The sequence below is a fragment of the Sapajus apella genome, unplaced genomic scaffold (genome assembly GCF_009761245.1).
Source record: "Sapajus apella isolate SASKATOON/1434 unplaced genomic scaffold, GSC_monkey_1.0 scaffold202, whole genome shotgun sequence".
Lineage (NCBI taxonomy): Eukaryota > Metazoa > Chordata > Mammalia > Primates > Cebidae > Sapajus > Sapajus apella.
In genome coordinates, this window is record NW_022437142.1 from 340593 (window position 1) to 353521 (window position 12929).

A 12929-nucleotide genomic window follows, 5' to 3' on the forward strand; every position below is an offset into this window, starting at 1 on the left:
GGGCGAGGGCGGGGCCTGGGGGCAACCTGGGCGAGGGCGGGGCCTGGAGGCTACCTGGGAGAGGGCGGGGCCTGGGGGCAACCTGGGCGAGGGCGGGGCCTGGGGGCTACCTGGGCGAGGGCGGGGCCTGGAGGCAACCTGGGCGAGGGGGGGGCCTGGAGGCTACCTGGGAGAGGGCGGGGCCTGGGGGCAACCTGGGCGAGGGGGGGCCTGGAGGCTACCTGGGAGAGGGCGGGGCCTGGAGGCAACCTGGGCGAGGGCGGGGCCGAGATGGGATCGCCGATGGGAACGCGGAGGCTGCCCATCAGGCTGCACTTGAGGTTTCCGAATGGGGGCGGGACCTGGTCGGTCACATGGGCCAAGGGGCGGTTCCTGGTTAGGGACCCTAGGGTTGGGAACTACCGCCTCCTGGATAGGGATAGGGCCTGTCAGGTACAAGAAGAGCAGGCCTCTCCATTAAGAACAGTGGTGTGACCTGGCGAGGTGGCTAACGCCTGTAATCACAGGAGGCCAAAGCAGGCAGATCACCTGAGGCCAGGAGATTGAGCCCAGCCTGGTCAACATGGTGAAACCCTGTCTCTACTAAAAACACAAAAATTAGCCAGCTGTGATGGTGGATGCCTGTAATCCCAGCTACTCAGGAGGCTGAGGCAGGAGAATCGCTTGAACCCGGGAGCCGGAGGTTGCAGTGAGCCGAGATCGTGCCACTGCATTGCAGCCTGGGTGATAGACCAAGACTCCACTAGGGTGTGTGTGAGTGTGGGGAGTGTGTGTGAACGAGTATTTGGAGCAAAGCTGCATCCAGGACAGTGTGTGTGCCTCACATCTGTGTGATGGACGTGTGTGACTGGCAAAGCGAGAGTGCTCGCTGATGCTGATTTTTGATATAGCGAGAAAGACAGTCTCTCCTAGTCTGCCCCCTCCCCAGGCCTCTTTGAAGGCCTGACTGGGAAGGTGCGGCGAGCCAGGGAGAGAGGCCGGGTGGGAGCACCCGTCAACAGCCGAAGCACCCATCAACGGCTGCACCATCCTTGCCCCAGGTTACGCTGTGGCTGTGCTGCACAAGGCCTGCAGCCTGTCCTACGTCGCGGGGGCTCCGCGGTACAAACATCGCGGGGCCGTGTTTGAGCTCCAGGAGGGCAGAGAGGCCGGCTTCCTGCCGGTGCTGGAGGGAGAGCAGGTACCTGCAGGGGAAGGCCTCCACGCCCTGTGACAGATGGGGAATGGGAGGCCGCAAGGGAAAGAGGAGGGCCGCAGGGTGCACCGTGGGCCAGGGCCCAGGCCGGGTCAAACTCAGGCTCCAGAGTGGTGCTCCAAGGCTCCGGCCCGGGCCGCGTGTCTGATTGCTGGGCGTGTCCTCCATCCTGGGGCCTGGAGTGTTCATCCGCTCTACAGGTACCTCAGGGAGCAAACTGATATGTAATGACCCAGACTGGGTGGCCCAGACTGGTACCAGGGCTGCAGCCTTGCTGCAGGGTGGAGGAGTGGGGCTCCTGCTGAGCTGACCTCCTTCCCGGTGCAGATGGGGTCCTATTTTGGCTCTGAGCTGTGTCCTGTGGATATCAACATGGATGGAACCACAGACCTCTTGCTGGTGGCTGCGCCGTTTTATCACGTTCGTGGAGAAGAAGGCAGAGTCTATGTGTACCGTCTCAATGAGCAGGTGGGAGAGACGCCATCTTCACAGCTAAGGCTGTGGCATTCAGCCCAGTACAGAGGTGATGGAGGCTGGGAGTGCACTGGCCCTGCTTGGCACCAGTGGGCAGTGATGGGGAGGTGCTCAGGATGGATGGGTGGGGCAGTGGCACCGCTCTCAGCTCCCTCTTTCTTACCCAAGGGCAGTCGTTGATGACAATCTCTCTCTTTTTTTTTTTTTTTTTTGTCAAGACAGAGTCTCACTCTGTCACCCAGGTGGGAGTGTAATGGTACAATTTTGGCTCACTGCAACCTCCACTCCCTAGGTTCAAGCAATTCTCCTGCCTCAGCCTCCCTAGTAGCTGGGATTATAGGAATGTGCCACCATGCCTGGCTAATTTTTGTATTTTTAGCAGAGATGGGGGTTCACTGTGTTAGCCAGGCTGGTCTCGAACTCCTGACCTCAGGTGATCCGCCCGCCTCGGCCTCCCAAAGTGCTGGGATTACAGGTGTGAGTCACCGCGCCCGGCTGATAATATCTCTTACAGCCGCGGGCTGCCAAAGTGCATTTTGTCCAGATCTCACTCGTTTCTCACAGTAACTTTGGGAGGCAGCTGCCACTCTCACCTTACAGGTGAGGAAGCTGGGGCTCAGGGAGCCTCAGTGATGCTGAGACGTGCTCAAGAGTACCTGGCACGTATGTGGCGGAGCCAAGACTAAAGCCCAGGCCTCCATTTGCAGCAAGGCACCCCTGCCTGTGGGAGTAGGGGGAGCAGGCTCTGGGTCCTGAACTTCAAGGCAGGAGGACCCCAGCTTTCACCACGGGCTCACTGTGTGACCTTGGGAAGGTCCCTGGCCTTTTCTGGGCCTCAGGCTCCCTGCTGGAGAATCAGAATCCACCAGCCCAGTGAGCGTGCCTCCTGGGTCGCAATGGGGTGGGCATCCAGTGCCCTCCTTCTCAAGGGCTGAGCTGTTTCCTTGCTTTATAGGATGGTTCCTTCTCCCTGTCACGCATGCTGAGTGGGCACCCTGGGTTCCCCAGTGCCCGCTTTGGCTTTGCCATGGCGGCTGTGGGGGATATCAGTCAGGATAAGCTCACAGATGTGGCCATCGGGGCCCCTCTGGAGGGTTTTGCAGCAGATGATGGCGTCAGCTTCGGCAGTGTGTATATCTACAATGGACACAGGGACGGCCTCTCCGCCAGCCCCTCACAGGTGACCCACCGGGCCCTCTCCTTCCTCTCCTCTGGGGCTCTGACCTCTCCCCGATAGGATGACCCAAGCCCCAAGGTGGCTTCAGTCCCAAGTGCCGGGCAGGCCTCCGGGGGCTGGGAGTGCCCAGTGAAAGAAGGAAGCTACTTAGGCTGGCGGGAGGGTCCAGCCCACGGCCTCACCTCAGCCCCTCAAGTGCGGGAGGTTGTGGCCGCAGCTGCCTCCCTCCCCGACCTACACCCTCCCCTCCCTCCAGCCTGGCTGGGGTCACTGCTTCTCTTTCTGTCCCTTGCTCCTGTCTCCCACACAGCACCTCCCTGCCTCGTCTCTCGTGCCCTAGGACTCCACTGCCAGCCTCTCACTCCACGTCTCTTTCACCTACCTCCAGCCTCTCCTGAGTGCCTCCACCTGGATGGCCCCCAGGCATCTCCCTCCCATCTGAAAGCACCTGCTTTCCCCAGACCTGCTGCTGCTGAGACTGCATCCCCCTCCACACCCCACACCAGAAACCTCGGACAATCCCCAGCACGGCCCCGCCCTGCACAGCCTGCCAGTCCCCACGTCCTCACGATTCCAGCTGTCTCCCAAGTCCAGCCCCTTCTCTCCATCCCCACCACCGTGGTCCCAGCTCAGGCCTTGCCATCCCTCTCCTGGCCCCCCAGCCGGCCTAGCTTCCCCCTCCTCTGCATCTTGTCCCCTGTGTCTTCAGTGCCATTTTATTTAGTTTTGTTTTTTGAGACGGAGTCTCACTCTGTCACCAAGCTGGAGTGCAGTGGTGCGATCTCGGCTCACTGCAAACTCCACCTCCGAGGTTCAAGTGATTCTCCTGCCTCAGCCTCCCAAGTAGCTGGGACTACAGGCACGAGCCACCACACCCAGCTAATTTTTGTATTTTTAGTAGAGATGGGGTTTCACCACGTTGGCCAGGCTGGTCTCGATCTCTTCACTCAGGATCCACCAGCCTCGGCCTCCCAAAGTGCTGGGATTACAGGAGTGAGCCACCAAGCCCAGGCTTCAGTGCCATTTCTAAAGTGTTATCCTGATTACGTCACTTCAAAAAAACAGAGCCTTTCTTGACACCCCCACCCCAAGCCACACATCAAGCCTCCTGGTACCCCAGCCCCCTGCAGCCCACCCCGTCCCTGGCTGTTTCTTAGAGGGCCCCACTCTTTCCCCATGCCTCACTCTTTCCCTCACTCTCAAGTCCCACCTGCCCTTCAAGGCTCCATTCAAATGCCACTTCCTCTGGGAAAGCTTGAACCCCCCTTCCTGGCTCTAGACTGGGGGCTCCCAGGGGCTGGATGGGCCTGCAACGCTGACCCGGACAGAACGTGAAAGGACTCCCTGCCCCGTGCTCCTCCCTCCCCTCGCCCCGCGCCTTGTGTTTCTGCCTCCACAGCGGATCAGAGCCTCAGCAGTGGCCCCAGGACTCCAGTACTTCGGCATGTCCGTGGCTGGTGGCTTTGACATCAGTGGCGATGGCCTTGCTGACATCACCGTGGGCACTCTGGGCCGGGCAGTTGTGTTCCGGTGGGTCTGGGGTCCTGGGCCTAGCCTCACCCATCTGCCCCGCTGTAAATAGCTCCATGCAGAGAGTAGGCACCGAGGGAGGGAGCCGGCACGGTGGCGAGTCACCTCGCCCAGCTGACAACAGAGCACAGGCTCCGGGCTCTGCCCGTCTGGGTGTGAACCTCAGCTCTACGTCCTCTCCGCGTGCCCTGGGCAGGTTATTTCATTCTAAGGCCTTACGTGGGAATTATAAGAGCACCTACCTCCCAGAGTTATGAGGATTATGCAAGTGGATGTATGTAAAGTATTTAGTACAGCACTCAGCGATGGCTCTGACTATTAAGAATTTCAGGTCACTGGCCGGGTGCGGTGGCTCAAGCCTGTAATCCCAGCACTTTGGGAGGCCAAGGCGGGTGGATCACGAGGTCAAGAGATCGAGACCATCCTGGTCAACATGGTGAAACCCCGTCTCTACTAAAAAAAAAATACAAAAAATTAGCTGGGCATGGTGGCGCGTGCCTGTAATCCCAGCGACTCAGGAGGCTGGGGCAGGAGAATTGCCTGAACCCAGGAGGCGGAGGTTGCGGTGAGCCGAGATCGCGCCATTGCACTCCAGCCTGGGTAACAAGAGCGAAACTCCGTCTCAAAAAAAAAAAAAAAAAAAAAAAAAAGAATTTCAGGTCAGGCGTGGTGGCTCAGCACTTTGGGAGGCCAAGGTGGGTGGGTCATGAAGTCAGGAGTTCAAGACCAGCCTGGCCAAGATGGTGAAACTCCGTGCCTACTAAAAATGCAGAAAACAGCCAGGCATCGTGGTGGGCGCCTGTAATTCCAGCTACTCAGTAGGCTCAGGCAGAGAATTGCTTGAACCTGGGAGGTGGAGGTTGCCATGAGCCAAGATCTCCCCACCGCTCTCCAGCCTGGGCGACAGAGCGAGGCTCCATCTCAAAAAGTAATTAATTAATTAATTAACAAAAAAGAAGGCCAGAGTTTCTGCTCCCCATCACGGGGTGAATCATCAAGTCCCGTGGCTGTAAGTGAGCTCATGGAGTGCCTGTCTGTCCCCTCCTCTCCACTAAGCTCCAGACTTGCTGCTGTCTACTCAGCACCTCCCTGGCTGCTGTTCACGGACATCTCCGAGGGAACACACCTAAAAACGGAGCTATTGGCCAGGCGCGGTGGCTCATGCCTGTCATCCCAGCACTTTGGGAGGCCAAGGTGGGCAGATCACGAGGTCAGGAGTTTGGGACCAGCCTGGCCAACACGGAGAAACCCTGTCTCTACTAAAAATACAAAAATTAGCCAGGCGTGGTTGCGGGTGCCTGTAATCCCAGCTACTCAGGAGGCTGAGGCAGGAGAATCGCTTGAACAGGGAGGCAGAGGTTGCTGTGACCTGAGGTCGCACCATTGCACTCCAGCCTGGGTGACAGAGCGAGACTCTGTCTCAAAACAAAACAAAAGAAACCAAGCTCTTATCTCCACCCACCCTTCATTCCCCCAAATCTGTCCCGCCCTTGGGCTTTCTGTCTTGCCAAATGACACCATCGTCCACCCAGAAACACAGGATTAAAACCTGGTCCTTGATGCCTCTTTTTCCTTCCCCTGCCACATCAACAAGTCTTAGTTGGCTCTGCCTGCAGCTACCCACCAGCACAGGTGCTGTCCTCACCCCCGGACACTGACATGCAGCCTTCCCTGCCTCCACCCTCCATACAGCAGCGCCTGAAACCCCTCCACGCTCCTACTTAGAGTAAAATCCCAGTTCCTTACTGTGGCTTTGCAGGGTTCTTCGTGGCCTGGCCCTCCCCGGCCTTCCATTCCCACCTCCTCCTCCTCTCCTCTGTGTCACTAATTAGGCTCCAGGCGCGCAGACCCTTGCGCTCCCCAAACCGCAAGCGTCCCTGCCACCGGCCCTTGGTGCTGGCTGTGCTTTTCACCTGGAGTGCTCTGCCCCGTGTCCTCACATAGCTGGCTCTTGCTTGTTAAGAAATCTCAACCGAAATGCCTCTCATCAGTCAGGCCGTCTCTGACCACCCAGGCTCAGTAGCCCCCAGTCCTTATTACAGAACTTTGGTTGTTGAGATGGAGTCTCACTCTTGTCATGTCACCCAGGCTGGAGTGCAGTGGCACCATCTCGGCTCACTGCAACCTCCACCTCCTGGGTTCAAGCAATTCTCCTGCTTCAGCCTCCACAGTAGCTGGGATTACAGGTGCCTGCCACAACGCCTGGCTAATTTTTGTATTTTTAGTAGAGATGGGGTGTCACCATGTTGGCCAGGATGGCCTCGAACTCCTGACCTCAGGTGATCCGCCCACCTCGGCCTCCCAAAGTGCTGGGATTATCGGCGCCAGCCACTGCGCCCGGACAAGGGTATTTTATTTCATATCAGCGCATTGCCAATACATAGTATTTCCTTGTTTATTTGCTTGTTGTGCTTTCCCACGAAAGCAGAAACTCAGGGCAGCACCTGCGTGTGGGGAGGTTTGATGGACTCACTGACTGCATGAACCAATCAGCCAGGCCTGCCCCACGAGCCTGTAGTCACTCCTCCCGCCCTCTTTGCTGTCTCCGTCAGCTCCCGGCCTGTGGTTCGCCTGAATGTATCCATGGCCTTCACCCCCAGTGCACTGCCGGTTGGCTTCAAAAGCGACGTGAATGTCAGTTTGTGTTTTGCAATCAGCTCTGAGTCAGGTAAGAGGTGGCCCAGCTGTCCCCTGCATCCTGTCGTGATGGTCATTCCTTTTTGGCTTCTGTAGGGGGCAGGGAAAGAGGACAGGGCGGGGATGGGCTGGGGTGGGGGTGTTTGTCTGAGGTCCTGGTGCTTGAAATCCCTCCATTAGAACGTACCTCCTTTGTCCCCAGGCTCTGTGAAATGCAAACTGCCTCAAAAAGGGTGTTCTGATGTGACATCCACACTCTGAGGGGCTTAGTGCTGACACTCTTGGGAGGAGGGATGCTGGAACCCTTCCTCAGGGTTGAAGGGTTGAGTTTCTGAAAAAAAGACTCAGAAAAAGGCAGCCATGTCTCCGTGCCCGCGTGTGTGCCTGTGCTCGGGAGCCCCGAGGACGCGCCCTTTGCCTTCTCTCTGGCTGTGTCCTCTCCTCGTCCCTTCTGTCCCTACGCACTCTGTGCCTCTGGCCCAGGTGGGATTGGATAATCTGTCGAGGCTGGGTTTCTCTTTCCTTACCTGAAACTCATCAGGAGACTGTTTCCAGAAAGGAGGTGGTGGGCACGGCTTTCACAGCCCAGGAATTCACTGCCCACCCCAGTGCTCCCCTCGGGAACTATTCCTCAGCCACAGTCCGGGAGATTTACTCGCTCCGGAGCAGTCTCTGAGATGGCTCTCTGTCTCCCGCAGGTCACAGAGAAGGCTCCTGTGGTGGAGTGGCTTTATCAAAGCGGGAGGCTATTATCCACCTGGGGGGTGGAAACGACAGACCTGTCCCTTCCCAGACACAGAGCTCGATGGGCTCTGCGGCGCTGGGCAAGGTCTCTCCCCAGCCGAGCTGGTTCTGTTCTGTACCGTGAGGGATTTGGCCCCGGGATCTCCACGGTGCTTCCAGCCCCGCGGTCCTTGGGTTTGACTCCATGGTTTCCCTCTGTCCCCCTCCATTCTTTTTGTTGATTCTCCTCCTCCTTATTTTCTTCTTCAGTCTCAACCCCGTTCCTGAGCCCTCCTTCCCTAAGGAAGGCTGACTCGGTCCTGGGAATGTGATGCTCTAGGTTTGGGGCTGGAGCACTGAGAGACCCTGGCCAGGTGTCAGAAGACAGTGAGCAAAATACCTTTGAAAAAAGAATGTGGCCAGGCAAGGTGGCTCACACTTATAATCCCAGCACTTTGGGAGGCCGAGGTGGGCAGATCACGAGGTCAGGAGTTCGAGACCAGCCTGTCCAATATAGTGAAACCCCATTTCTACTAAAATATACAAAAATTAGCCGGGCATGGTGGCACACACCGGTAGTCCCACCCACGTGGGAGGCTGAGGCGGGAGAATTGCTTGAACTCTAGAGGCGGAGGTTGCAGTGAGTCGAGATCATGCCACTCCACTCCAGCCTGGGCAGCAGCATGAGACTCCATCTCAAAAAAAAAAAAAAGAAAAGAAACGCAGGGGTCCAGCCCCAGGAAGTCCTGCATGGGGACACTGTTCAGGAGGGTCACAGGAACCTCAGGCTGGGGGCCTTCTGTCTGTGGTCGGCTCATCCCTGCCTCATCGGGAAGGCCTGCTCTTCATTCCCAGGCCTCAGAGGGGCATCTCTCAACTTCACACTGGACGTGGACGTGGGGAAGCAGAGGAAAAGGCTGCAATGTTCAGACGAGAGTGCCTGTCGGGGCCACCTGAGGGAGTGGAGCAGCGGGTCCCAGCTTTGTGAGCTCCTCCAGCTCAACCGCACAGAGGGAGAGGTAAGCGGAGGAGTTTGGATGGGATTCAGGACGGGTCTGAGCCATTGAGAAAGGATTTGAGGTGATGCAGCGAGGGGCACATACCCAGACCTACAAATGAGGTGATTAAAATAATCACAGCAGGCTGGGCACGGTGGCTCATGCCTGTAATCCCAGCACTTTAGGAGGCCGAGGCAGGCAGATCACTTGAGGTCAGGAGTTCAAGACCAGTCCTGCCAACATGATGAAACCTTGTCTCCACTAAAAACACAAAGATTAGCTGGGCATGGTGCTGGGCACCTATAATTCCAGCTGCTCGGGAGGCTGAGGCAGGAGAATCACTTGAACCCAGAGGTCAGAGGTTGCAGTGAGCTGAGATCCTGCCACTGCACTCCAGCCTGGGAGACAGAGACTCCGTCTCAAAATAATAACAATAACAGACTGGGCGTGGTGGCTCATGCCTGTAATTCTAGTACTTTGGGAGGTCGAAGCAGGCGGTTCACCTGAGGTCTCGAGTTTGAGACCAGCCTGACCAACATGGAGAAACCTCGTCTCTACTAAAAACACAAAAATTAGCTGGACATGGCGGTGCTGCCTATAATCCCAGCTACTCCAAAGGCTGAGGCAGGAGAATTGCTTGAACTCTGGAGGTGGAGGTTGCAGTGAGCCGAGATTGAGCCACTGCACGGTAGCCTGGGCGACAGAGCGAGACTCCATCTCAAAAAAAAAAAAAAAAAAAAGAAACAGCTTGATAAACACAGGTGTGACTGTGACTCCTCCCCTCTGTCTAAGCCAGTTCTTTACCCCTTTGTGACTGGGGTGAGAACCATAAGAGCTACGAGACACATCATCTTGAATTGTAATACAATTTTTTTAAAAAAAGAGCTGTGAGACACAAAGCCACAGTAGATGGAAGGAGATTTCCCAAAGCCGTAGGCAGCTTGCTTGAAGGACACGTCCCTTCAGCCTGGCTTATTTGGAAGATGCTTAGGACTTCTGACTCAACACTTTTGTTTGTTTCTTCTTACGATGACTTGAAAGTAGAAAGTGTTGGCCGGGCGCGGTGGCTCAAGCCTGTAATCCCAGCACTTTGGGAGGCCGAGGCGGGTGGATCACGAGGTCAAGAGATCGAGACCATCCTGGTCAACATGGTGAAACCCCGTCTCTACTAAAAGTACAAAAAATCAGCTGGGCATGGTGGTACATGCCTGTAATCCCAGCTACTCAGGAGGCTGAGGCAGGAGAATTGCCTGAACCCAGGAGGCGGAGGTTGCGGTGAGCCGAGATCGCGCCGTTGCACTCCAGCCTGGGTAACAAGAGCGAAACTCCGTCTCAAAAAAAAAAAAAAAAAAGAAAGTGTTCTTGCCAGGCACGGTGGCTCACGTTTGGAATCCCAGCACTTTGGGAGGCTGAGGTGGGCAGGTCACCTGAGATCAGGAGTTCGAGACCAGCCTGGGCAACATGGTGAAACCCCGTCTCTACTAAAAATACAAACATTAGCCAGGCGTGGTGGTGGGCGTCTGTAATCCCAGCTACTCGGGAGGCTGAGGCAGGAGAATCGATTGAACTCAGGAGGCGGAGGTTGCAGTGAGCTGAGATCGTACCACTGCACTCCAGCCTGGGCGACAGAGCAAGTCTCTGTCTCAAAAAAAAAAAAATGGATTCTTCTTGTCATCTTCTTCTAACCCTGCCTTCCATGGTGACCCCACAGCTCCATGAGGAGGACTCCTTCTCCAATGCCAGCATCAAGGTCAGCTACCAACTTGAGACCCCTGAGGGACAGAGGGACCGTCCCCAGCCCATCCTCGACCACTACGCTGAAGCCTATGCCATCTTCCAGGTGACTCTACCCTCAGCCAGTACCAGCCCTCTTGAGAGCCATCCCACAGAAAGCACCTGCTCCCCTGACTTCCGAGAACGTTAGAACTGGGAGGGAATGTCTTCAGACAGCATTTGGGCGCCTCACTGCACAAATGTGAAACTGAGCCCCTGCGATGGTGTTAATGTGTGTGGGGCATCACTCATGGGTAGCACAGGTCTCCGTCTGTCTCTGGGGCTGTGGCTTTATGTTCACAAAAGCGCTTGCTGTGTATTTCATGACCCACAGGTATACATTACATCCTGGGACCTCACTTGGCAGGGAGCTCTGATGATGCGGTGGTGGGGGTCCCTTGTGAGCGCTAGACGGGAGCTATCCTGTCTCGTGCTGCAGAGAGGATGCCCTTTGGCGCCCTGCCTGTTCATGCCCTGCCAGGGCCTTCAGGCTGAATGGCCCCACCAAACCTGTGCCCCTGCCTCTCCTCCTGGTGCCTATTAGTGCAGCTCAGACAGGCGGGCAGTGTCATAAAAAACTTTTGTTGGCCTGGAGCCCTGGCTGATGCCTGTAATCCCAGCACTTTGGGAGGCTGAGGTGGGCGGATCACCTGAGGCCAGGAGTTCAAGACCAGCCTGGCAAACATGGCAAAACCCCAACTCTGCTAAAAATACAAAGATTAACCAGGCGTGGTGGCGGGAGCCTGTAGTCCCAGCTACTCGGGAGGCTGAGGCAGGAGAATTGCTTGAACCTGGGAGGCGGAGGTTACAGTGAACCAAGATTGCACCACTGCACTCCAGCCTGGGCAACAGAGCAAGAAACCATCTCTCAAAAACAAACAGACAAAATTTAAGATATAGTTCCTTAATAACAAAGGCATCAAAGGGCGTAGATTCACATTGATAAAATACTATTACCTAATCTACAAACTTTATTCAAATTTTGCCTATTGTCCTATTAGTGCCCTTTATAGCAAAAGAAAAAGATGTTCCTTTCCAGGATCATTCATCCTGTTCTGTTGTCATTTATCTTTAATCTGGAAGAGTTTTTCATCTTTCCTTGTCTTTTGATGACATTCATGTTTTTTTTTTTTTGAGACGGAGTTTCACTCATGTTACCCAGGCTGGAGTGCAATGGCGCGATCTCGGCTCACCGCAACCTCCGCCTCCTGGGTTCAGGCAATTCTCCTGCCTCAGCCTCCTGAGTAGCTGGGATTACAGGCACGCGCCACCATGCCCAGCTAATTTTTTGTATTTTTGGTAGAGACGGGGTTTCACCATGTTGACCAGGATGGTCTCGATCTCTTGACCTCGTGATCCACCCGCCTCGGCCTCCCAAAGTGCTGGGATTACAGGCTTGAGCCACCGCGCCCGGCCTGACATTCATGTTTTTGAAGGGTGTAGGCCAGTCCTTTTATAGAATGTTCCTCAGTTTGTCTGATGTTTCTTCATAGAGTCAGGTTACCTATTTTGTTTTGTTTTGTTTTTGAGACAGAGTTTCACTTTTGCTGCCCAGGCTGGAGTGCAATGGTGCGATGTCAGCTCATTACAACCCCCAGCTCCTGGGTTCAAGCGATTCTCTTGCCTCGGCCTCCAGAGTAGCTGGGATGACAGGTGTGTGTCACCATGCCTGGCTAATTTTTTGTATTTTTAGTAGAGACAGGGTTTCACCATGTTGGCCAGGCTGGTCTTGAACTCCTGACCTCAGGCGATCCACCTGCCTTGGCTGGGGTGACAGGCATAAGCCACCATGCCTGGCCAGGTTATGCATTTTTGGTAGGAATATCACGGAAGTAAAGTTGTGTCCTTCTCAGTACGCCATCTCAGGAGGCACCTCATGTGGATTTGTCCCATTCCTAGTGTGATTTGCCTGTGTAATTAATAAGCACAACTCATTTTGTGGTGAGATGCCTTGAGATGATATTCTGCTTAACATCTATTTATGTGTCTTTCCTTAACCAGTGATGACTATTATGCTATGGCAAAGAGATTTTTAAAAATTGATTCCATCTGTGAAATGGGTGAGGAGAACTTACGTGGTGTTAGGCACATCGCTGTTACCAGAGAATGTGTCCCAGTTGGGCATCTAGCTGGCTTAACCCCATTCTCTTTCACTGGGGCTGGGTGGAAAAGATCAGGCTGCTTGGCTATATTAAAAAGACAACAAAAAACCCTGCAGGAAACTGTTGACCCACTTAGATAGAGCTCCAGGCTTTGACTTCTGCAAACGCCGCCTCCCTTCCCCAGGAAGGAGAAAGTCTCCTTTCAAGCTCCCGGGCTCTTATTGCCACCCTAGGCCATGGTAACAGACCTGCAGAAAGGTCTGGTGACGGCCGCCGGGAGAGAAATGCAGAGGCCCTCCAGCCGAGGAGCTGCCTTTCTT

At 55.4% G+C, this 12929-nt stretch overlaps 1 protein-coding gene across 1 annotated transcript in view; it reads left to right on the plus strand.

Annotated features, from left to right (window-relative positions):
* ITGAE (integrin subunit alpha E) overlaps positions 1-12929 on the plus strand; it is an 81426-nt gene that overhangs the window by 40972 nt on the left and 27525 nt on the right. Inside the window, exons 13-19 of the mRNA XM_032270061.1 lie at positions 1041-1180; positions 1523-1663; positions 2625-2849; positions 4246-4376; positions 6929-7044; positions 8592-8755; positions 10446-10574. Coding sequence (XP_032125952.1) covers positions 1041-1180; positions 1523-1663; positions 2625-2849; positions 4246-4376; positions 6929-7044; positions 8592-8755; positions 10446-10574 — 1046 coding nt within the window. The remainder of the gene's footprint in view (positions 1-1040; positions 1181-1522; positions 1664-2624; positions 2850-4245; positions 4377-6928; positions 7045-8591; positions 8756-10445; positions 10575-12929) is intronic.